This window comes from Pangasianodon hypophthalmus, chromosome 4 (genome assembly GCF_027358585.1).
Source record: "Pangasianodon hypophthalmus isolate fPanHyp1 chromosome 4, fPanHyp1.pri, whole genome shotgun sequence".
Lineage (NCBI taxonomy): Eukaryota > Metazoa > Chordata > Actinopteri > Siluriformes > Pangasiidae > Pangasianodon > Pangasianodon hypophthalmus.
Window position 1 is genome coordinate 8,708,263 of NC_069713.1, and position 26,335 is coordinate 8,734,597.

At 37.3% G+C, this 26,335-nt stretch overlaps 2 protein-coding genes across 3 annotated transcripts; one reads left to right on the forward strand and one right to left on the reverse strand.

Annotated features, from left to right (window-relative positions):
* Positions 1–838: 838 nt before the first annotated feature.
* On the forward strand, positions 839–8,681 carry LOC113526345 (RING finger protein 11). 2 transcript variants are annotated; one of them, XR_003402765.3, is made up of 4 exons: positions 839–1,409; positions 4,545–4,714; positions 5,877–6,179; positions 6,307–8,681. XR_003402765.3 is itself a non-coding variant. In XM_026913298.3 (3 exons), exons 1-3 carry the CDS (start codon positions 1,287–1,289, stop codon positions 6,046–6,048), a joined length of 465 nt encoding a protein of 154 aa, XP_026769099.1. In that variant the 5' UTR covers positions 839–1,286; the 3' UTR covers positions 6,049–8,681. The 2 variants fall into 2 exon arrangements, 1 of the variants encoding a protein (XP_026769099.1); XM_026913298.3 differs by having other exon boundaries at positions 5,877–8,681.
* A 1,001-nt stretch (positions 8,682–9,682) lies between these two features.
* On the reverse strand, positions 9,683–22,592 carry rpe65a (retinoid isomerohydrolase RPE65 a). Its single transcript, XM_026913409.3, has 14 exons — positions 22,380–22,592; positions 20,090–20,172; positions 18,844–18,994; positions 17,986–18,093; positions 17,711–17,852; positions 16,436–16,583; positions 15,193–15,274; positions 14,933–15,065; positions 12,916–13,055; positions 12,297–12,426; positions 12,079–12,193; positions 11,220–11,314; positions 11,033–11,144; positions 9,683–10,144 (listed from the first exon to the last, which is right to left on the reverse strand). The coding sequence occupies exons 1-14, from the start codon at positions 22,388–22,390 to the stop codon at positions 9,999–10,001; spliced, it is 1,596 nt and encodes a 531-aa protein (XP_026769210.1). The 5' UTR covers positions 22,391–22,592; the 3' UTR covers positions 9,683–9,998.
* Positions 22,593–26,335: the final 3,743 nt, after the last annotated feature.

Below are 26,335 nucleotides of genomic sequence, written 5' to 3' on the forward strand. Positions count from 1 at the left end.
TACCTTTAATTAGAACCACAGATCTAGAGCACGTCAACAGAGATGCAAAGAAAAATTCAGACTAAGGACTCGATTGCTGTGGGTCCAAACCTGTTCAGAATCAGAATCAGAAATGATTTATTGCCAGGTACAGTAAAGGACACTCTACAGTACTAGGAATTTGTCTTGATGTCAGGTGCAAACACAGAATCATAGATATAAAGTCAAGTGGGATACAGAAATGAAGAATACAAAAATAAAAAAATGCAACACAATAACAAGAGTAAAACAATACTGAAGTGCATAGTGCAAGATGAACATGCTGTATATAAATATGAACTATGTAAACAGCAGACAAGATAGAATATATGTTCCGGCATGACAGTGCCCCTGTGTACTCAGAGCGAGGTCAGTGAAGACATGGTTTTCCAAGGTTGGTGTGAAAGAACCGTGAGCTCAACCCCACCGAACATCTTTGGGATGAACTGAAACGCTGACTGCACACCAGGCCTCCTCACCTGACATCAGTGCCTGACCTCATTAATGAGGTCTAACTTGTGGCTGAATGGAAAAATCCCCACAGTCACGCTCTAAAATCAAGTGGAAAGCCTTCCCAGAAGAGTGGAGGTTATTATAACAGGAAACAAATCTGGAAAAGGATGTTTAATTAACAAGCATTATGGGTGTGATGGGGAGGGGGTGAAAACTTTTGCACTGACCTCTACCTGCATCTATAGGCTTAGACAGAAAAAAAACACAGATGGAGTGAAGTTCTCCTCCACGTGCGCAAACACGAGTGACGTCTACAACAAACCGTCCAATCAGAAGTCGAGTTTTCGTGTGCGTCAGAGAACAACACAGTGACGTGTCCGTGTTGTCTCCTAGCAGAGGAGGAAACGGGGAAGGCCGAAGACTTCATGTATAAAGTAGCTAGCTAGAAATATTATTATTAGCTAAATATTTATTAGTGTTATGAAGTACAGCGAAATGTGTTTACCTAGTGTTTAGTTGCGTTATTGAACGGAAATGACGTGATGCTAGTTCATGAAAACTTCAAGTTTTATCGTTCTGGCTAGTTTGCGCTAGCGTGCTAGCTTGTAAAGTGAAAGAGCCGCTGTTTGTTTTGATAGCATGGTTTAATTTTTTTTTATCCACAATGAATGAGAAATCGTAATCAATTCGTTCTATATATAATTACGACATTATTTATCTAATAAAGCAGTGTGTCAGCCGTGTGTGTGTGTGTTTTAAGAGTGTAGAGAAAGAGGAGCGCTGATTAGCTAGCTCTCAGACTAGCATTAGTGACTATGGGAAACTGTCTGAAATCCCCGACATCGGACGACATTTCGTTACTGCACGAGTCTCAGTCGGACCGAGCCAGCACCGGGGACGGAGCCGAGCCCGAGTTCGAGCCTCCTCCGCCCTATGAGGTCAGTTCATCATGCAGTCATCACAGCACGTTAATTCCTCAGCAGATCAGCAGCTTCATCACATCACGCGCTCAGAGCCTTGTTGTGCTAATCAGGTTCCTGCTCACAGAGTCTGAGATAAACATTGGCTTTATGTAGAGTCTGAGATAAACACTGGCTTTGTGTAGAGTCTGAGATAAACACTGGCTATATATAGAGTCTGAGATAAACACTGGCTTTGTGTAGAGTGTGAGATAAACACTGGCTTTGTGTAGAGTCTGAGATAAACACTGGCTTTGTGTAGAGTCTGAGATAAACACTGGCTTTACGTAGAGTCTGAGATAAGCACTGGCTTTGTGTAGAGTGTGAGATAAACACTGGCTTTGTGTAGAGTGTGAGATAAACACTGGCTTTATGTAGAGTCTGAGATAAACACTGGCTTTACGTTGAGTCTGAGATAAACACTGGCTTTGTGTAGAGTGTGAGATAAACACTGGCTTTGTGTAGAGTCTGAGATAAACACTGGCTTTACGTTGAGTCTGAGATAAACACTGGCTTTATGTAGAGTCTGAGATAAAGCGCTGGCGTTACGTAGAGTCTGAGATAAACACTCGCTTTGTGTAGAGTGTGAGATAAACACTGGCTTTGTGTAGAGTGTGAGATAAACACTGGCTTTGTGTAGAGTCTGAGATAAACACTCGCTTTGTGTAGAGTCTGAGATAAACACTGGCTTTGTGTAGAGTGTGAGATAAACACTGGCTTTGTGTAGAGTCTGACATAAGCACTGGCTTTGTGTAGAGTCTGAGATAAACACTGGCTTTGTGTAGAGTGTGAGATAAACACTGGCTTTGTGTAGAGTGTGAGATAAACACTGGCTTTATGTAGAGTCTGAGATAAACACTGGCTTTACGTTGAGTCTGAGATAAACACTGGCTTTGTGTAGAGTGTGAGATAAACACTGGCTTTATGTAGAGTCTGAGATAAACACTGGCTTTACGTTGAGTCTGAGATAAACACTGGCGTTACATAGAGTCTGAGATAAACACTCGCTTTGTGTAGAGTGTGAGATAAACACTGGCTTTGTGTAGAGTCTGAGATAAACACTGGCTTTGTGTAGAGTCTGAGATAAACACTGGCTTTGTGTAGAGTCTGAGATAAACACTGTCTTTATGTAAACAGCTTGATTTATAATTTAACATTTTTATTCCCACTTTTTCAGGATTAGTTGCTGTTTTAGATTCTGTGCTGCAGGTGTTTAGTTACAGACGTACAAACTTTATTAGCTAATGTTTACATGTCTGAAAAACAGCATTATAGAATCACAGATATTATGGCAAATTGAGCCCAAATATCCAAAAGTGTCTTTCTTTCTTTCTTTCTTTCTTTCTTTCTTATTTGCTTCCTTTGTTCTTTCTTTCCTTCCTTCCTTCTTTCCTTATTTCATTCACTTTTCCCCTTGATTCCTTCCTTCCTTTCTGTCTTCCTTCTTTTCTTCCTTCCTCACTTCCTTCCTTCCTTGCTTCCCCCCTTGATTGCTTTCTTCCTTCTGTCTTTCCTTCCTTCCTTCATTCCATCCTTGCTTTCTTCTGTCTTTCCTCCCTTTGCTCAGAGCAGGATGGATACACCTGAGCAGTTGTGTGTTTTTACTCAGGAACCCAAAGCATGTCAGTCCAACTGGAAGCTCAAACAGCTGTGCAGTATGACAATATAACACCAGTATTGTGATAAAGTACATAACAGTATACGCTTCTGAGATATCACAGTTAAAATAATTTCTCAAATAACACATTTTGTCAATTTCTTTTTTGTCAAATAACTTTGTAGACATTAAATAAAAGTCATTAACTCAGATTTTGCTATTTTTTAAAATAACAATGCTACAGTCTTGCCATGTAAATATCGTGATACATATCACATGTCGAAGAATTATCTTCAAGCAGTGTGATATGATATTTTAGCCCAAAGCCTTAACCAGTAACGCCGCCAACTCCGTATACACAACATGGACACCTGACCATCACAGCCATATGGTCAAAACCATGGGCATTAATTAGCATGGCGTTGGTCCTATCTTTACTGTTATAATAACCTCCACTCTTCTGGGAAGCTTTCCACTAGAGTTTGGAGCGTGGCTGTGTGGATTTGTGATCATTCAGCCACAAGAGCATTAGTGAGATCAGGCGCTGATGTTGGTGAGGAGGTCTGGGGTGCAGTCGGTGTTCCAGTTCATCCCAAAGGTGTTCAGTGGAGTTGAGGTCAGGGCTCTGTGCAGGACATTCGAGTTCTTCCACTCCAACCTTCACACACCATGTCTTCATGGAGCTCGCTTTGTGCACAGGGGCATTGTCATGCTGGAACAGTTTTGGATCTCTTACTTCCAGTGAAGGAAATCTGTAATGCTACAGCATATAGAGACATTCTAGACAACTGTGTGCTTCAAACTTTGTGGCAACAGTTTGAGGAATAACCTCATATGGGTGTGATGGTCAGGTGTCCACATAGTGTATCTACAATATGAGATACTGGGTCTTTTCCTCTGGTGCTCTCTCATCCTCCTCCTAATAAATCAGAGGTCCAGTTATGCTTAAAAAGCTTAAAAATTCGTCAGGTGGAATCGGGGACTGATTCCCGTTTATAACGAGCCCCCACTCATCTCCTATAGACAGGACACAGATATCAAAGACCTGCTTGTCACAAATTAAATGATCTGTCTCATACATTCTGGGTCACTCTTGTAGAAATTTAAACATCTATTAAATGTATTAACATTTTAGCCACTAAGGATCAGCTTTTGTCACTCATCTCTTCTCGTGCATCACCATCGGAGGTGTTTATTGTCTTTCCTGTAAGAGATGCAGTGTACTTTAGAGAAACAGGAGATCAGAATTTCCCCCTTTCCAGTGGTGAGACACTTCAGCAGCGATGGACGTAACATTACTGTTGTTGATGTCATATTTTCATATAGCAGACTTGTAACAGAGTGGAAGTTTGTGTGACAGCATCATGAGTTAGATCATTTTTCCTATAATGCTTCTTTCATTTAACCAGCTGTGGTTTCTGATGATGTCACTGGTGCCAAGTCCACTACTAATGGCTATTCAACTTAATACCCACATACCTGCTGAATGTGCATGTGTGTTTGTGTGTGTTGTGCAGGAGCAGGCACGCATGCCCGTGTACCATCCCACACCCAGCCAGACGTGTTTGGCCACCCAGCTGACGGAGGAGGAGCAGATCCGCATTGCTCAGCGCATCGGCCTCATTCAGCACCTGCCCAGAGGAGTGTTCGACGGAGGGAAGGACGGCTCTGAGAAGAAGATCCGAGAGTGAGTGCACTACAGGGGTCATGCACACCAGCAATTAAAATATGCCATTGGGATAAGTGTGGTTTCCGTTCTCTGGTTTTTTTATTCACAATTACAAATGAAACACCTGAATGGAAATGTCCCATGTAGAGCCTTAAGCTTGGGTGAGGTGGAAACGGTGGCGTGCTGATAGAGAAGATGCAATAAAGGGTATGAGTAGTTGGCATGCTGTTTCCGTATTAAAGGTGGCCGATATGACAAACATATCTTGATATTTCTATATATAACTGCCATATAAACTGGTCAATTCAAGACTAAAATATATATTTTACCATTTAAAAGAATAAGTACAAAATTGTAACATATAATAAACTGAGTTTAATATCAGGAGCACCTGTACACCTGCTCATTCATGCAATTATCCTATCAGCCATTCATTCAGCAGCGAAATTCATGGAATCGTGCAGATACAGGTCAAAAAGCTTCAGTTAGTGTTCACATCAAACATGAGAATGGTGAAAAAATCTCAGTGATCTCAGTGACTTTGCTGGTGCCAGGGGGCATTGTTGTTGCAAGACGGGCTGGTTTGAGTATTTCAGAAACCGGTGATCTCCTGGGATCTTTTTTTATTTTTACACACAATAGTCTGTAAAGTTTATACAGAATGGTGCAAAAAAAACAAAAAACATCCATTTTTGCAAGCAGAATTGCCTTGTTGATGAAAAAGTTCAGAGGAGAATGGCCAGACTGGTTCAAGCTGACAGATAGGCTATGGTAAACACTAATCAAATAACCACTCTTTACAACCAGGGTGAGCAGAAAAGCATCTCAAAAATGTCAATCTTTGAGGTGGATAGGTCTATAATAGCAAAATGTCACATTAGGTTTCACTCCTGTGAGTCAAGAATAGGAATCTGAGGCTACAGTGGGCACAGACTGACCCAAACTGGACAGATGAAGAAAAAGCATCACGTTTAGGTGCTGTTCATGGAAAATAATAAACATTGTGGTGGTAACAGTAACTCTGCTGCATCACTTCACCCCATCATTGATTATTTTCCTATAGTAGCTGACCCACAAGCATTTCAAACTTTGTCCAAGAAACACCCAGCATCATAAATTCATCACTTTGAAACAGAGACCAGACTCAGTAACTAATCCTGTTTTCTCTTCTTCTTTTCAGGTGTGTGATTTGTATGATGGACTTTGTATACGGCGACCCCATCAGGTTCCTGCCCTGCATGCACATCTACCACATGGACTGCATAGACGACTGGCTCATGCGCTCCTTCACCTGTCCTTCCTGCATGGAACCAGTCGACGCTGCGCTCCTCTCCACGTATGAGACCAACTGACCAGCTCGAGCCAGCTGCACGTCGCCATGCTCTCTGAAGAGACACCTTCCCCCCGGTTCTCAGCAGCAACATCCAGCAAAGAGCAGCCGAAGGCCTCCGTCGTGTCCTCAGCTGCACTAACTAGTTAACGGGTTAGTATAGAGGCCAATCTTTGAAGATACCCAACACACACACACACACACACACTTCTTTTCCTTTATCTCACTGGTCATGCACATTCTGTATCAGTTATTCGCAATTTTTGGGGTATATTTGCAGCTGAAATAGAAGAGATTCCTGAGGACTGAACATCTCTGGTCTAGCGTTAGAGCAGAACTTTGTATTCTCAAGCACTTATCGGCTGTTCTGAGCTACAGTGATTGGACACTTTTTCTTCTTCTTCATCTTCTTTTTTTTTGAAATGGCTCCGCTGAAGAAATCTGGCACGGTTCTCTGTTGCTTTGACTAAACGTAGATCTGGCTCAGCAGTAATATTAAGGCTCAGGGGTGTACAACAATCTCCCAGAACATGTGCTGACTGTATCACAAAGCTTCTTCGTCTCTGATTTACTGCTTATACCAGGACGGGCTCAGTAAAGTAAGCATTTATTACAATATGCATCACTTACACAATAACAAATGGCATATTTTAGCATCATTACCATACACCTTACACATGCTGTAGTGACATTTATACTAAAGTACTGTTGAACAGTAGTTCTATCAACACGCTCGTTCTGATACGTTATCATTTCTACAGAAACTGTTAGCGCAGGGACTTGTATGACAGACGCTCCTTATCAAGGGATAGTACGAAAAACAAAAAATATCCAGTGAGGCTCAAGCTCACAGGAAGGTGACGCTAACTCAAATAAGTACTCTTTACAACCATGGTGAGCAGAAAAGCATCTCAGAACGCGCAACATGTCGATCCTTTCCACTCCTGTCAGCCAAGAACTGGAATCTGAGGCTACAGTGGGTACATGTGTGTAATAATGTATAATGATATGGCAAGGCAGATGCTTGTTTAGCATTTTTTGGAAGGAGTCTCCAGTATCAGTATGTCTTCCACCACTGGAAAGACTACGCTTTGCGGTTTCTCAGTAGCATAAGAAGCTGCTTTTTTTTTTTCTCTTATTAACGTCAAGACAGAATAAACTGGATGCTAGTGATGAAATAAAAGTTAATGTTTTTATAATGTAAGTGACAACAATGCAAATGTTCCACACCGTTAAACGTAACTATAAATGGATCAAATGTATGACGTCATTCTTAAATTAAAAAAAAAAAAATGTAATCCTTGGCAAATTGCTGTAGTATAAGAGGAATAAAACACTTCAGGATGTGTAGTTATTGGAAAGTAATCAATAACAGTACCTTTGCTTCCTTTTGCCGCATCACACAACACTGTTGTTTATTAATTTCCTGTAACAGCACACCTCAAGGGTTTTATTCCGTACTTGAAAAGTCCAATATGTTCACGCTGATGCACGTGATATCTTTAAGTCTTTACTCATCGATTGTCATGTTTAGGGTGACGTGTATTTTGGAAGATAGTTGTACACCTCTGAACTCCAGTTACGCTACATGACGAATCTTAAATCTCCCACAGACACGCAGCGAAGCTGTAGCGCGTCCCCCGAGTGTTTCCGCGCACTCCTCGTGTTTTTCCGCGGTCCTGTCGCCAGTTCTCTTCTCAATCATTTTATTGCCAAAGGCGCAGAAACTAAACAGGTAACTCGTAAAAAAAGGGCTCAGTTGTGCATGGTGGAGGTGGAGAGGTGGAGGTGGAGAGGTGGAGGTGGGGGTGGGGGGAGTGAGGGGGGATTTTTGATCGAACCAAATGACTACCTGTCTCAATCTACATTAGAAATGCTTGCACACAAAAAAAAAACCTAGTATGTACTAAACCTAGAGATTTGCACTTTACACATGATAAATATGAGAATAATGTATTTATGTAGAACCTTGCACCAGTCTTTTATCTTTTACCCGTTCTTCTTCTTTCAGTAGTGCTGATGATTTTCTCAGATGCAAACAGAGCAGGTTATCTACAGTGGGGTACAAAAGTCTGAGAGCACTCGTGAAAATGCTTCTATTTTGCATTCTTTTCTAATTTAATACAACGATCTTCATTACGTATGATATTACTGACTATAACCTGAGTGAAAAGTAGAATCTATGAAATATTTACATGAATTTCAGAGTTTCTTAGTATTTGGTACATCCCCTTTTCACTTTAATGACAGTGTGCACTCGAGCTGGCATGGACTCCACAAGTATGAACCTTATGATCCATTTTAGATCAAATCCATCAGAGTGTCGTCTGAACACATGCGTCAGTAGAAGAGATTAGACATGAGGAAACTCAGACCTTTTGTACAAAGCAGTTAACATGCTCAGTATCACACAAAAACTTCTGTTTTAAATCCCAGATTTTCAATGTGGACTCAGACTTTTGGACCCATTGAATCTGTTTTTCTCTTTCTTTTTTTTTCCCCATTTGTATTATTCAGAGTACCTTTTTCCACAAATCTAACAATATCCAACCTTCGTTATTAGTTGTTGAAATTACAAACTGATGCTGTTCACCATGGTGGGTTGAGCCATGGTCAATAAAAATGCTGACTATTTAAACGTAAAGGCTTTCAGCGTCTTTTTGCATTTGAAATGAAGAGGAGGTGAAATAATGACTGTGCACTTTACAGGTTTTCAAAATGTGTGTGTGTGTGTGTGTGTGTGTGTATGTGTGTGCGCTTTTGTTCCACCAAAGTAGATTGAGTGCAATTCACTTTTACTTCAGTAGTTTTCAGGTACTTCAGTACAGTTTGCATTAAACACTGTGTTTGAAACAAAATTAGCCATATGCACCAATAGCAGCGTGTAGGTTACACCACAGAGCTGTTAGGTTATTGAGCACAGCTTTAAGCCATCATAGACATGGTGCAACTGTTCATGAGGTGCCTGGAGAAAAATCACAGTTTAGGACTACTACATGACACACACCAAAAAAAAAACAAAAAAAAAAACACTCCACTTCCACCCCCACTAGTTTAAATAATAAAAAAAAAAAAAGTAAAGAGTTAAGTTGAGTCTGGCATAAAATGTATTTCTTTGTTTGTTTGTTTATTTATTTATTTTAGAAAGCTTCTAAAGATTGAGAATGACAAATCGAGTCTAAAAAGTTTGTTAATTTACAGTAATGCTCTCAAGTGATTTGGAGGTAATTTACATCTTATATTTCCCTAAAATATATATTTAAAAAAGTGACTGTCCGTAAGCGTGGACGCTGTGCATGAAAGGGTTAAAAATGGTTAGCGGTGGTAAATTGCTGTGGTGTAAGAAGAATAAAACACTTCTTTTATAGGAAAATAAGCACATTCAAGGCAGTAACAGTAACTCCGCTTCACATCAGGCTGCATCACAGCGCCTGTCGCTGATTATTGTCCTATAACAGCATTGCCTAAGTGTTTTATTCTCTGTATACTGTACACTGTTATTTCATGAAACTGTTTATGCGTATTATCTTTTGAGCTGCGTGTGAGGCTTTAAACTTTCCCCGCTTAGCTACTCTGGTGTGGACACCAGACATGTCCTGACTACAAAAACAAACCTGGACAACACTTCTTTTTAAATATCTTTATTGAATCTCAGTGATACACTACATATAATACGGTGTAAATCCCAACAGTTCATTCTAAGACCTGAGCGTAAGAGTGCTAACAGTACTAATCACAGAAAATATTAGTTCTTCCAATAATGGGAAGATAAATAAATTAGCACATTTAATATTAATATGTAAACATCATCATTGTTTTATAACCATACACCATATTTATACTTCAACACTTTTGGCATAGTCTCAGTATCCAATCATGTAAAGGGATAAAAACACTGATCTGAAATGTCTCACACACGTGTGTGTGTGTGTGTGTGTGTGGAGATGATGTGGAAGGATCTGGAACACACTTTTATGGCTTGTACATGCCGTGGAAGGTGACGGGAGACATGACGTCCACCTCGGCCCGGGCGATCTCCGACAGGTCCTTAGCGTTCAGGATCAGGCAGTACGTCGGTCTCTGTGCTCCGGGACACACCACGATGGTCAGCAGCACACCTACGAAACATTTTAACATTTTAACAACACGTCCGTAATGACTGAAGCACTTTCTGTTTTGGAAAAATCATACTTCAGATGTGACATGCAACTAGGCATGTGCTAATAAGCACACTTCCTTCATTTTATTTATTTATTTATTTAGGAGAAATAACCCAGATTTATATCCACTGATAAAATTATTATATACAGAAAAAGTGCATTTTAGCATTTTAACCTTTTCTTTTTTTAAAGTACATCCATCCAGCGAGATTAAAATTTAAAATTAAAATTTTAAAAAGATTAAAATTTACAGTCTTCTGTTACAAATAGTGTTTTTGGTTCCAATAAACTTAATCATTTGGACTAATGCATTTTAATTCAAAGAAAATTACTGAATGTGTATGAATTGTAAGATTCTATATAAAAAATAAATGTGTTAATATGTGTATTTTTTATTAACTTAATTAATGATTTCCTCTGGTGGGAAAATTAACTTGCTGATTTTTCTTTTTTTTTTTTTTAAATATCGTAGCTTAATTACGACAACATATCCTGGAAAATCTTGCAATTCCAAAATACTTTGGAATTCTGTCCAATAAATCATTGTAATGAACATATTTTTACTGTATAAGGGTCAAATCTGTGACATGCTGAGTAACATTTTAATAAGAAGAAGAGTGTAGAGTTGGCTTCTTATTTAATTTATTTTTCAAAATGCCTTTATTTCTTGGCTCTTAATCTTAATAAATTAATCTCTGGTTTGCTCTCTTTTTTCTTTGTGTAGAATTTTCTGTATATTGTAAACCATGATAGAAGGTTATTCGTATGGTTATTGTGATATTGATGTTTAATATTGGCACCTGCCTCTTTACAAGGCTGATATTGTTGTGCATTAACGCTACTCACCGTCGTCCTCATCGACCCCTTCAGGGTTCTGTACGAACAGCGGCTCTGACGGGTACGAGTCCGGCTCCTGCCACACCCACGTCTCCTTAGTCCTTACGTTCAACTTACAAATCTAAAATCAAAAACACTCCATTAACAGTACAGTAATGTCTGATGATGATCAGACTAAACTAGGAAGAACACTTGCCCTGTCAGGGATGAAGTGGTTCAGGCCGAGCGCGTAGGCGTACGTGTAGTTCCTCCCGTTGTTCATTTTGTAGTTGATCTGAGGAAACTCAAAGGCTGTTGAGGAAATAATGCTTTTTAGGATATACACAAACAGTCAAACTGTTTAGACGCAACTGGAGCTATGTAGAGCAGGTGTACTTATACCTCAGCGCTGTTAAACTCTCTCAAACCTGATTGGTCAGAAGGTGTTGATTAATTTTCTATAACAGCAGCACTGACAGTAGTTCCAGCTCTACTTCAAGTTTATATTAATGCACTAGTTCTAATACGTTATCATTTCTATAGCAACAGCTCATTCACAGAGACTTGTACGGCAGATGCTCCACATAATCATGTAAATGTTTCTCTGGCGTGACTTTCTGTAGTAAGAAGAAGTTTATTTAACATTCATCAAAGAAACACGGTTTCTCGGTAACACATCAAGCTGCAATATTTCATCTTATTAACCTCGAGAGACAGAAAAAACAGGCTTGTGAGGGAACAACTGTTTATAAGTAGCTGCTATAATGTAATGAAGATAGGAACTAACTTGCTTCCAGGACTTTCCACAAGATTAAACGTAACAATAAATAGACAAAATGTATGTTCAAAAAATATAATCATTGGGAAATTGCTGTGGTATAAGAGAAATAAAACACTACAAGCTGGGATGTTGTTGTAAACTAATCAACTTCAGAGTGGTAACAGTTTCACAACTCCATCCTTGATATTGATGTTTTCCTATAACAGCACTTCCACAAGTGTTTTATTCCGTACTTTTAAACAGGATGTTATTATATTTCATATATTAATGCAGTAAGTAAGATCTGAGCTCTGACCTTGGCGAGGGCCGGAGAAAAGCACCTCAGGCTCCAGCCAGATGGTTCCGTCCTCACGCATCGTCGCTGTGGCTGTTGTGTACGGCAAAGAGATCAGATTCTTCCCCTGTTCCTCCTGTAAAGATTGTGAGAGACGTTGAGATTAAAAGAGTATCATTAGAAATTAAAAAAAGCCTTTAACGTCATGAATTAATGATGTAAAGTAAAGTGTGACGTACCCTGTAGGGATCCAGTGGGACCACAAACCTGCGCACTTCTGGCTGAGGGGCGATCATGGCGTGTTTCTTTACCTCGTCCCAGTTCTGACGCAGGTTCGCCAGCCACAGGTAGTTGTACACAAACTCAAATCTGTGGAGCAAGTGTAAAAACGAGTCAAGTAAGATATGCATACAATGTGTAATGAAGGACTCCTGAAGCTCCTCATGAAGCTGGTTGAGAAGTTGCTGAGAGTGTGCAAAGCTTCATCAGAAACACTATTAAGATTTTTTTTTAATAAAATACCTTAGTTTTGATTTGTGTAACACTTTTCTTAGTCATTGCAGAGTTCCATATGTGTTGTTTCATAGTGTTAATGTCTTCATTTTTGTTCTAAAATACTAGAAAATTGTAATAATGAAGCCCGTCTATAAGTAGGGGTGTACAAACTTTTGACAGGTAGTGTACATAAAAGAATACAGTAAAATAAATAAGGCAAGATATTTAAATGTTTGAAAAGCAAATACATAAAACTGACATAAAAAAAAAAAGAAAAGTTGTAAACTCGTCCACCAGATTAACTTCTGTACTACTTCCTGAACAACAAAAAAAAAAAGAAAAAAAGAACTGTAGTTCATTTACCCTTTCCAGGTGCACAGGTCGAAAACAATAAACCCCGAGTCTTCGTAACAGTTGATGTGGTGGAAGAGTCCCATCGCTGAAGTCCTGAATTTGTAGTCAATGTACTCGCCTGGATCCTTCCTGGCTATGTGAATCCATGTCTGTGGAAATGAGTAGAAAATATATCATTAAACAATTCAAAGGATTACACCCATAGATTTACTAACTACATACTTTTCACTTTAGTTACTGAATAATTCATAATTGTAATAATAATAATTAATAATAATAAGCTCAGATTGAGGGATTAAAAGTGCAATAGAAATCATGTAAAACGTAAAAATGTGATAAAAAACAATGGTTTAAGCCATGGCCTCATTGTGTGTGTGTGTGTGTGTGTGTGTGTGTGTGAGTTTATGAGCCTCTTGTCAGTCATTTTACAGACACTCCCCAACACCCCTTCACTCTACCCCCATCTCAGCCTGAAATCAGCAAGCGCCCAGCGCAGCCAGCTCATCCTCCTGTGAGCAAAAAACCATGCTGTGCTTTGAAAACTTATTGACACAAAACACACTTTTCCTTGTTGAAGTAAGTTGTTACTGGTGAAGGGGATGAGGCTGGACTCACAATTAGCGACATTGCTCCTGGCCAGGTTTGTAAACACAATCTGGGTAAAGATTTGAACTGTTTACTTTTCTAAAACAGGACAGTTACTGCACTCTTGACCATCCTAGTAAATCAATATAAGCTGAATTTCACATTCGTAGTGTTATAACTTCACTTTCAAGCAGCCTAGTGTGTAGCTTAAAATGCTTATAATGCTAATACCAGAGCTTAAAAGCTCAAAACCTGGTTACATAGAAAATCAGGACGGCGAAGTCACTCTTGACCTTTCTCTTAAATCTGTATAAACTGAATTTTGTGTGTTTATAGTGTTATAACTTGGCTTTCGAGCAGTAGAATTGCAAGTGATGTTGTGACAGTCCTTACTAATGCTAACACTAGTTAAATATAAAGTTAAAAACCTACTTTAACCACATGTTTATAGCTACAGACCTGAGTGACTTGGTTCTGTTCTGCTATAGTGAACTTCAAACACTCATGCAACATTTTGTACTGAAATTGCAGAACAGCAACAACAGCGGACAACAGCGTGTAGCTTAGCAGCCAGCTAGCTAGTTAACGTTAGTTATCACTAATGTTGATTATTACCTTCTCAATACAGTGATTAGTGTAGTCAGTGATATAGATTTATAGAAGGGGAAGGGGAAGTTGAGAAGACTACCCCACGTTGACAAGTTGAAATTTGAAGTTGAGGGGGTGTTTTCAGCGGTTTTTACCGCTTGTAGGTGGGAATTACAAGTTGCAACTTTGCCTCAAACTCCAGTTGAACCAACATGGCAGAGGGGTCACAAATAACACCTAGTGCACCTTTAAATAGAAAAAGCTACATGCTCTCTCTACTTGTTTCCCATTCTACAGCTCAGATTTTTTGCCATACTTACAGACATAAAGAAAAACTTTTGGCTTGTTATAACTTTTTTATTTATTTTTAAGACAAGTATAGTTAACTTTGTCAGAGATTTTCTAGCATTCTGATTATTAAAAAAAAAAAAATTCCAGTATGGCAACTTCTATGGACCACAGGCGCTATCGTTTATTTTATTTTATATTTTATAAAATATTTATTATTATAATTTATTTTGTTTTATATTTTGGCATATGTACCTTTATTGCTATAATTTATTTTGTTTTATATTTTGGCATATGTACCTTTATTAGTATAATTTATTTTGGTTTATATTTTAGCATATGTACCTTTATTAGTATAATTTATTTTGGTTTATATTTTCGCATATGTACCTTTATTAGTATAATTTATTTTATTATTATTATTTTGGCCTTTATATGTGCCTTTATTGGTATTTATATCCATTATTTAGTGCATATTGTATCCCTTCATTGTCACCTGTATTCCTCCTACATTGCTTTCTTGCTCAATGTAAGCTTTGATATGTAATATTTTGAATAGAATTACTCCTTTCTGCTCGTCGGATTCAAAGCAGTCCATGTAGTTGGATCCGCGAATGGCCCAGGCACTCAGGAACTTCAGCAGGTTGATTTTGATGGGCGTCTCTACAAACACAAAGTAGTTCTCCGTCATCCCGAAGCTGAACAGAAGAACACACACAGGGGACAAGTCATCAGGAGACTCGTGTCTTTTTTCTATACGAAACGATTATGCTTTACATTGGTTAGTTGATGATTATGCATCTATCATGCAGTCATTATGTGAACCTGTGCACGTAGGATGGTTTAAACCTCTCAGCGCTGGGAAACTGCACCACCACCTTGGATTTGTCAATCGGGTCTGACTTATCTGAGGAAAAAAACCCACACACACACACACATTATCCTATTAGAAGTCACAAGTTGCAGACACAAAGCTGAGAGGTTGAGGGTTAACGTCTAACAGTGGAGCTCAGGATTTAAACTCATAATCATTTCTAGCTAAGAATCCAGGGATTTTTTTGAAAATCTCCTTTGGTTTAAGAGTGTATAAATATGCAGTGGTGTAGTTATTATTTGTGAATCTGTGCTTTGGGTAAAATTTGTATAGTTTTTAAAACTTGTATCAGGAAACAGAATAATATATGATGTATATATTGATGTATCAGAACAATATATGATGCATGTCGTTAAAGTTATCATGACTTGTAAGAGTTGTAACTTTTTTAAGTTATTAAATGTTTGAAGATAAGATAAAAAATATTTTTGGGCTTTTTTCAGGCAGCAAGAAAAAAAAAACACATCAAACCCCATAAAATGCAAATTCATGTGATATGAGGTGTAACGTAATTGCTGAGTGGAAAGCAAATTTTATGAATAAGTCATATTTTTTCTCATTAGCACAACTTGTCTATATTCATATCTACATTCATAAAATATGCATTATAAAAACTTTTTTCAAAACCATTCAAGGCAAAAAAACATTGCATTAAGCTGTAGTCTTAGCAAAAGTTGATTAAGTCGCCGAGAAAGCCCGTTTGGAAGACTGACTTCCGGTCCGGAATGCTTGTTTGTGTTTGGGTCCGCCTCCTGTCAGTCATTTTATAGATATTCTACAAGCCACCTAAGATTATGGAGGCGGAGCTTCGTGAACATGAGCGAATCACTGAATCATTGAACCCATCTGACTGTTAGAGAGCTACTCTTTATTAATCTTTACGTCATTATTGATATACGTACCTGACATAAAAGGATCTTATTAAAAAAAAAAAAAAGATTATCATTATCAAACCCCTTTTCTATGCTTCGTACATGACGTCGCTGTTATACTGATATTAGTTTGTTTAGATTTTATATCTGTGATTGTTATATTGTAGATGTTCATCGAATCTGTTCAGTTCAGTCGATGGTTCTATATTCATTTCCTGTGTGAGTCAATTCAGTTCGATTCGATGTACTTCTCTTTATTCCTTCTGCATAATTCAGATGTTTAGAAGTTGACATTCGGACGTCAGTATGAAGCACCGGTTACCTTTCTGCTTGGGTGGGATCTTGACGATGTTGTAAGCCAGCGAGGCTCCTTTCCCCATGCAGTTTCCGATGTTGTACACCGTGCCGTCTCTCTCGATGTGCGGGTGGGCCGTTATGCCGTTTATGTTGACGTATTTGCACATGTCCACCTTTCATTTCAGAAAGAAATACAAATGTCAACTCTGCCATTTAATGCTCATATTGTGATGTTTCTTAGTATACTGAAACTGCTGTTATAGTGCACTAGGTAGATTAATGTCACACTTAACATTATAACATGAGCTTTATATTTAAATTGTTTTTTGGGGAATTCATTTGAGTGTCCAGACTGCACTCTCAGAAAAAAAGTACATCATTTGTACTTTTAGGACGCATATTTTACCTGGAAATGTGTGTCCTGAAGATAGTCTTTACTCAAACAGTGTGTTTTTAAGGTTCAATTATGTACCTTAACTTAGTTTAACAGTACAATAGTAGGGTCAACTTTCTAGAAATAATAAACCTTCTAGAAATAAACTTTCTATTGACTTTTGAAAAAAAAAATGCGTAAATGTAACACACTTTACTGTGGTACGACACAATTTGATGTTGTAACTACAGCACATGCTCCTGCTAGCACAATACACCAGCTCACAATTAAATATACTGAGAGAAATAAAGATGCAACAATAATTTAACTTAGATAGAATGCCGTAACTCATAGTCGAAACGTTCTTCCATGACTTGGAGACGCTTTGTCGAGGTCGTAATCATGATCATCAAAAACCTTATCAGGAGAAGATAATGAATATGAGATTTGTCCAACTCTGATTTTAATACCATGTTTTCTGACCATGTGGGCATTGTGTGAAAATTGTCACTGATGGATTATTGCGTCATTAAAAAAAAAACAAAAAACAGGGAGGAGTTAAAAATCTCACTGGAACATCTGAGCTAAAATGGAACATGTAATAGGGAAGTGTTATTACATCATAAAATATACGAGCCAATCAGGGTCAATGTGCAAATAAATGCCAGGCAGTGCTTGTTTACAGGCTGAGGGGGTGGGGCATGTAAGGTTGGGGGTGTGTCCAATGTGCATATTCATAGAATATTCTGGATTTTTTTGATGAGGGTAGTGTTGGTGCTTCTGTGCCATTGTCTGTTGTCTAATAATGTTTTTATCGAACTGTTGTACTCAGATCAGTTTATTACTGAATATAGAAAAGGATTTTTCAGGTTCAGGACAAATGGAGTGATTTTAAAATGTTCTGCAGATGCATTGTTTCAGCGTTACCTTTTTCAGAGTCTCTAAAGTGTCCGGGTTTACTTTAGTGATGTAGTTCGTCTCTGTGACGGCGTAGAAGTCTTCTCCGATGGGGTAAACGTTCACCAGACAGTTATCTGTTACTTCAACGCCCTTGAAGTAAGAGAAAAACCTACACAAGATACACACTACGTATGTGCTACGACTGACCAAATGACAGCGTCAATGCAGCATACAAACATATCACACCCTTTATACACAACAGAGTTTTACAGATAGATTTAAACAGAGAAGTCGAATAAAACCTGGAGAAGATGTTCTTGCAGGGGTCCGGATAAGCGCATGTTCCAAATTCAGTGATTACAACACGATTCTCTGTTATGGCACGAACGTAAGCGTCTGTTTTAATGAACCTGTGAGCGAAACAAACAGTATTCTCTGTTAGCACTAAACCAATTTATAAATAATATCATGCACCAAGGTTTCAATTCATCCATTATACTTTCTCTCATTTCTTTTATATACATTTATATATGTGTAGTTCTACATATTAAGGTCAATATGTAAGGAATAAAACATGCAGTTATAGGAAAATAATCAATAGCTGGGTGACGTGATGTGGAGTTACTGTAATCACCTCCTGAAGGTAATTCTTTTCCAAAAATAGCACATCCTGAAGTGTTTCATTCCTCTTATACCATAGCAATCTGTTAACTATTACATTTTTTATTTATTAATTAATGACACATCATACTTTTTTTCCATTTATAGTTATCTATTTATATTTAATGTTGTGGAACGTCTACAAATCAAATTCCTGTTATCACTTACCAAGTGTCCTTATAATTCACCAGACGCTTTGCTGTATCGTTATTATTCAAATACTCAAAGCTTTTGCCTCATCAGGAATATTGTTATGAATTTCTTGGTCACAGCATAATTCCTTATTTGTTATTTCATAGTGTTGATGTCTTCATAATTATGATAAAGTAATAGAAAACCTAAAAATTAAAAAAGGTGTGAACGGGTCTGTGTGGTTTTCCTGATAATGTGAGTGTTAAGACGATGGTATGGAGGTACAGATGTTTCGCTAATGTTTGCTGCTAAACATCTGTAGATGGATGTTTGGAAGTAAATCCTTCTGTAGAAGATTGGAAACCTACCTGCGGAAGTAAGTGACCTGACCGTTGCTGAAATCAAACTTGTGCATCAAGGCTTGGCCATCGAAGAGATGGTAGAAAGGTTCAGATCCGACCTCGAACAGGCCTGGACCCAGACGGAGCAGACTTCCTCTTATAAACGACGGGATTCGCCCTAAAAAGTGTCATATTATACTGAGTAATAAGATGATATAGCACTTTAGACCTCATGAGACATTAATAGCATTGATCGTTATGAATCAAGAATTCCAGTATTCAGTGTAAAAGCATGGTTTATAATACTACTGCACCTCAAAACAAAACATTCTGGGCAAAGTTTCCCAAAATGATTATAGCACAATCATCACACTGAGCACAATCTCAACCAGGTATCATTAACGTAACGATACTTTTGCGAGCCAGGGCCCTAATCATTTAAACTAGGATCATATAAATTGGTTGAAATGACACAGATCTGATTTTTGCCTTAATGTGAGACAGATCTGATTTTATTAGCATCCTTTGGACACAAAAATCCAATCTTTTCAAATCATGTCACGTACATATCTGGTAAGTGGTCATGCAACATGAATGAATGAATGAATGAATGAGTGAATGAGAACTGTCACCAAAAAGGGAACAAATAAAATACAAATAAATATAACAAGTAAATAAAAACAAATAGTTCATATAAAGGACTACAAAGTATGATTGTTATAATAGTCATAAAAGCTAAATTCATTCTGTAATTTAACCAAAGCAAGAATAAAATCTAGCTGATCAACTTCCCGCAGCAGGAATTTCCTTAAATTCAAAATGAAGAAGCAAAACGTGGTCTCACATCTTTGTTTTTTAGACTTAAACAACAAAGTCCTGGTTAAAGAGACGGTTTGTAAGTTTACAGCCAAGACAGACAATTTCCTTCCTGTTCTCGCAACCGACCTCATGGATTGCCTATTAAGGAGACGAGGAAGTTTATTAGTGGGCCCGAATAATAGTAATTTTTAAAAATCCTGAAATGAAGATACTAGGATAATTCGGTGCATGGTGATATTGTGAGTGACATTTTTTTCTGTGGCATCTTTGAATGATATCATTATTACAGGTATAGAAACACTTATAAAAATGATCAACTGCACCTTTAAACACGTAAAATATAAAACCGCATTATCAAGTATAAAACAATAATAATAATAATAATAATAATAATAATAATAATAATAATAATATAGAAATATGGTCATATGTAGAAAATAAAAGCTGAACATACCAGTGACTGTTGCTGGAAGCGGTTCACTGAGCTCCTCCACAGTCTCAAAGATCTTCTTATAGTCTCCAGCAGGATGTTCAAAACTAAAAACGAAGCATTTAACATATATATATATTATTTATTTTTTTTTTTTTACCAACTATGAAAACCTAGCACCACTTGTAGATTCATTCTGCTTATTATTAGCGCTGAAGATTGTTCAAATTATAGAGTGCAATGAACTGAACTTTGTTAAAGGGTAAATGAGCTGATGTCCAAATCAGGATTAAATACTAAAAAAATAAAAGATATAGCGTCTAATAACATGTAGCTTACATGTCATAATGAATTATTATGTAACAAGATACTGAGCCGTGTGAATTTAATATCTGGAAAGCTTCCTTTTAGATTTCAGCAGGATCTGTTTAATATACTTTGTGCAGTAATGTTTTTTAATCCATAGTTATTTGCATTTGTACCAGCCTACAATCATTTCTAATGATAAATGTGATATTAGTTAGTCAGTTATAATATTTTGCCAAAATATAAATTAAGAAGTTATTAAAACCACAGCAACTGTGACCAGGATAAAGTATTTCCTGAAGATGTAGACAATGCCGTTACTCTTTCAGTGTGATTTAGTCAATCTGCATTCTTACAGACTTCATTTCAAACGCAATTTATCTTAGCCAATCCACCTATGGTGTGTTTTTAGGAGGTGAGAGGAAACCAGAGAACCCGGAAGAAACCAACACGGACAGGGGGAGAACAAGGAAAACTCCATACAGACAGTAACCCGAGCTCAGGATCAAACTGAGGACCCTAGAGCTGTGAGGTGGCAACGTTATGGCACCATGCTGGCCATGTATTATATTCGGGATATCCGAGTACATTTGTTGAAGAAGTATATATTTTAAACAATAGACTGGCCAATCAAGGAGACTAAAGCCTATAAAGCATAGATTTCACACACACACACACACACACATTTGGCAAGCAGAAAAGAACATCAGATTTTTATTCAAGTAATATTTCAAAGAAAACTAAAATTTATGACAAAAATGCTAAGGTTATTGAGAACAAGGATGAGAAAAGGTGTGCATCGTTGCCATTACAATATACTGACTAACAGATCTACAGTACTGTGCAAAGGTCTTAGACACATGCAAAGAAATGCTGTGAAGCAAAGATGCTTTCAAAAATAATGAAATTAAATATTTCTATATTTAAAAAAAAATACTATAAAGAGCAATAAACAGTAGTCAATGAAACAAAGTCAGTTTTTGGTGTGACGTTCCTTTGATTAAAAAAAACAGTACTCTCAGGTATAATTAGTGCAGTTTTATAAGGAAATGAGCTGTAAGTGTTACTGAGCATCTTGCAGAATCAGCCACAGTTCTTCTGGAGACTTTGACTGTCACACTTGCTTCTTATTTCTGCAGCGAAACCCAGCAGCCTTCATTATGTTTCTTTGTCTGAAAAGTGTCTCTTATGTAATATGCTGCTTTCTTTACTGACATACAAACATTGTTCTGTAACATTTAATTTTGTGCTGGAAAAATAATGTTAGGGAATCTAAAATGTTTTTGTACTGAATCAATAATGTAGAAGTCATAAAATACAAATCTATAACAAAGTTTGTACTAAAAAAAAATAGGGTGCCTAAGACTTTTGCACAGTTCTGTACATCCATAAAATCCAGTGATAAAGTGTTTAACTTGGCTACACTGTGTTGCTTTAAGTTGTTCAATAACATGAAAGGATTCATTTTATGACTGAAAGCTTACACACACACACACACACACAAGCCATAGAGCTCTAATGCTGTGCTATAAAAACAGTTAGATCCAATTGGAGTGACAGTCGGGGACGGTCAGAGTGCACCAGTGATTAAAGTTGTACTGTATTTGTCAACGCATGAATCAGTTACCAGGATAAAATGAAAATGATTCTTCTTAATGAAGCACAAACACATTAGAAGAATAACACTAACATGGTGATGCTTACTGTATTTCTAAATGTGCAAAATTGTGTACTTAAAAAAATAATACTTCAAACTTTCTATTAAAAAAAAAAGCAGTGAGTCATTTGAGAGCCAAAAGAGTCGACTCTTAGAAGCAGTGAGCTGAGTCAAATGATCTGACTCACTGAAAAGAGTCAGGATTCCCAATCAAGAGCTTCCTGTCTAACTGAAACTTTTTTTTTTTTTTTTTTTTTTTGCGTGCACACCTCAAGCTCAACACAAATTCCTTTCCTGAACAAATTGTCAAATACATATAATATATTTCTAATAAAGTGAGTGAAAACTCACCGGCTGACCATGTTTCCTCTGCGTGCTGTGGAGCTCTGTAATACAGCCCGTGTGGCCTGTGTGTACTCGGTCCTTCAGGATGCTGCTTAGACCCTACAGCAACACGCTTTATAACTGCCCCTTCTTTCACATGCAACGCTTCAGCTAACTCGGACTAATTACTTAGTTGGCAGAACAACGGTTTCTTTGTATCAGGATCTTGAGCTTCTGCTCACAATACCTGTGATGTCAAAGAGGATTTGCTGCCCAAAGTTGGATCAATAGTTTTAAGGCTGTTGAAGGCGTGGGGATAAAGAAACAAACACAAGACCGGGTTACAAAACAAGCTAAATCACACAAGACACACACAAAAAAAACACCTCATTAAAACTTTTATTTAAGACTTAAAAGGCCATGTTTTGCAATCTTGCTATCTTTATTTAATTTTCAAAAATAGAAATTTCCCATTAGTGCCTTCTCAATTTCCAACATTTAACACAGACAGACAGACAGATAGATAGATAGATAGATAGATAGATAGATAGATAGATAGATAGATAGATAGATAGTTCAAGCAAATCGAAGTTTTGTAAAGGGACACATTTTATAATATTCTTTTGGTAATTTAAGTTCCCACTAATTGCCTTTTTAATAAATATCCAACAAATTCATTATCTTTAACATTGAGCCCACATTTTTCAATTTTCCTTTATTTAATTTTCAGTCATTCCCATTCCCAAATTTCCCAGTACTTCCTTCATAATGTCTGGCATATTCCTTAGCTTTTTTTTTTGTTTTTTTTGCATTTGTTGCAGAGAGCACAATTGTAACATTTTTTGGGTTTGAGTTAAGTAACTCAAATACAGACTACATACTTCGCACATAACGCAATACACATGTTTACTTCTTTCATCATGTGTAAGATCATCAGTGAGTGCCGTACATTTTCACAGAATAATAAAAGTAGTCCTGTGTTACAACTGTAGCGGCAAAGCGTCATTCCATGTAACACCACTCCAAAATCACTGGAAACCTACATGTAAATTGATGATATGCTTTCACTGCATGCCTCTGAGGGTATCTTCATGCATGTTTATTAAGACTGTAATTGACTGATGATGCAGAGCTCATAAAGATCTTTTCTGTTTTAGATTTGTTTTCATGTTTTGTAATTTCATTTTTTTTTTGCAATATCTAAGTAACCATGATTACTGTAAGAAGTTTATTACTTCTTAGTGAATCATAACTACTGTAATTACTCATGCCATTGTAGGTATTTCAACTAAATACTGTCATATTTAGAACTGAAGTCAACATAGCAATGATATTATTTGACTATGATATTGCCAAGGTATAAATCAGATGTGTTGCACATTTGTGTTCAAACGTGCTTTTGCGATTTCAAGAACATTTGCAATCCTTTGCCATGAAGGTGACCATTGTTCTTACAAGGGATTATTGTTGTTTTCAATCTTCATGGGAACAAGACTCAACTCTCCAACTGTTAGACTATATAGAGATTATTATTTTATTCTAAAGATAATTACAATATCTTTAATTTTATGATGACTGTAAATCTACAAGAGGAAATAAATAGCTGTGCTTTTGCTAAAATCAAATGTGTATCAGAGCTGATTGGAAAATCTTTTGGATTGGAAAACCTGGATAATTTAGTTTACTGTCTCACAGCACACAATGTGTAAGGGTAGGATGGATAGATGGTTAAATGGTTGTTTGTATGGATGGATAGTTAAATGAATGGATGGCTAAATGTATGGATGAAAGGATGGATGGATAGATGGATGAATGGCTAAACAGATGGATAGACAGCTAAATGGTTGGATGGATGGATGGATGGTTACCTGGATGGATGGTTAAATGTAGAGATGGTTAAATGGTTTAATGTTTAAATTGATGGATGGATAGATGGATGGTTAAATGGTTGAATGGGAAAACACATGGATGGATGGTTAAATGGTTGAATGGATGAAAGGTAAAATAGTTGAGTGGTTGAATGGATGGATGGTTGAATGGTTGATTGGCTAGGTATTGAAATAGTTGAAATAATGGTTAAATGGGATCGATGGATACACCACCCCAAGCGGGATGTTTGAACACTGCAGTAACCACAGAATACATGACATTAAATACACAGAATAAATACACCTAAGTCATTCATTCATAACTGTGCTTATTGTATAGTCTTTTAACATTATTGTTGCTTCATATTACTGACTGGTATTTTAACACATTAACATAAGAATGCAAGAATGCAGAAACATGTTCAGTAATCTTCTCTTTAACTTCCAATCCCTTGTTCTCTGTGTATTTTAGTTATGCAACCACACGAGGCTGTGAAACTGAGGCTGCCAAACATAAGGGCAGCTGTTGTTTGAGCTAATAAAAGGAAGGCTTTGCTTTGTTTAACATTCTTGAACAGATTAGTATTATCTCTAGGGGCCTGGGGGGGTGGGGGGGGGGGGGGGGGGGTGTCTTTCCCAGCAGTGTCGAAATATGGCTTGTTACTAGTACTGAACACCATTTTTTTGTATTGTTTTTATGGTTTTTTATATAATTATTTGTATAAAGGAAAATATTCTTATTATTCCCTTTTTTTTGCTGGATTAAAATAAAAGAGTAAAATCAATAGTTTTACTAGTATTTCTAAATCGTTATTACATCTTATGAATATTTGGGGTACTTTATTGTTATATTCTAAAAAGTTATTAATTTAATTGGTTGTTTGTTTTCCTGTATCATAAATCACTTCCTGTCATTTCCCTAGTGTAGAAATTTAATTCCTGCAGTATATACTGTATATGAGAATGGCCAGACTGGTTCAAGCTGACAGGAAGACTAGGACAACTCAAATAACCACTCTGTACAGTCATGGTGAGAAGAAAAGCATATCAACATACTAAACTATGAGGCAAATGGGCTACAATAGCCAAAGACCATGTCAAGTTCCACTCCTGTCAGACAAGAACAGGAATCTGAGGCTCCATGGATGGAAGGATGGATGTTTACATGGATGGATTGTTAAATGGAGAGATGGTTCAATGGTTAAATGGTTAAATGGATGGTGAAATAATTGAATGGCTAAATGGTTGGATGGATGGATGGATGGATGGATGGTTGGTGAAATAATTGATCGCTAAATGGTTGGATGGATGAATGGACAGATGGATGGATGCTGAAATAATTGAATGGTTAAATGGTTGGATGGATGGATGGATGCTGAAATAATTGAATGGTTAAATGGTTGGATGGATGGATGGATGGATGGATGCTGAAATAATTGAATGGCTAAATGGTTGGATGGATGGTTGGATGGATGGATGCTGAAATAATTGAATGGCTAAATGGTTGGATGGATGGATGGATGGTTAAGCAGATAAACGGTTAAGTAGTTGAATGGTTGAATGGTTTAATGTGTAAAACTTCAGCCATGAGGCAAATGGGCTACAATAGCCGAAGACCATATCAGGTTACATTCCTGCCAGACAAGAACAGGAATCTGAGGCTCCAGTGGGCAAAGGCTTGACTCAATATTTGACGATACCATTGAATCTGATATGATAAAATTTTGATTCTTAAGGCAACGATTCAATATTTGACAATATCAATGGATCTGATATGATACAAAACAATTTATATTCTTTTGGCAACAACTCCATATTTGGTGATACCACTGAATCTGCTATGATATGATACAATACAATTTTAATTCATAAGGCAGCGATTCAATATTTGATGATACCAGTGAATATGATGGAATATAATATGATTCTTAAGGCAATGACTCCTTATTAGCTTTGATATTGCTGCTAGCTGTGTAAAAGACATTAGAAACTGGATGCTTATTATCTTTCTCTTACTTAATTCTGACAAGACAGAAGTACTTGTAGTAGGACCACATGCAGCTAGAAGTAAGCTTCCTGATTACATAATAACCATGGAAGGCCTTTCTGCTTCAT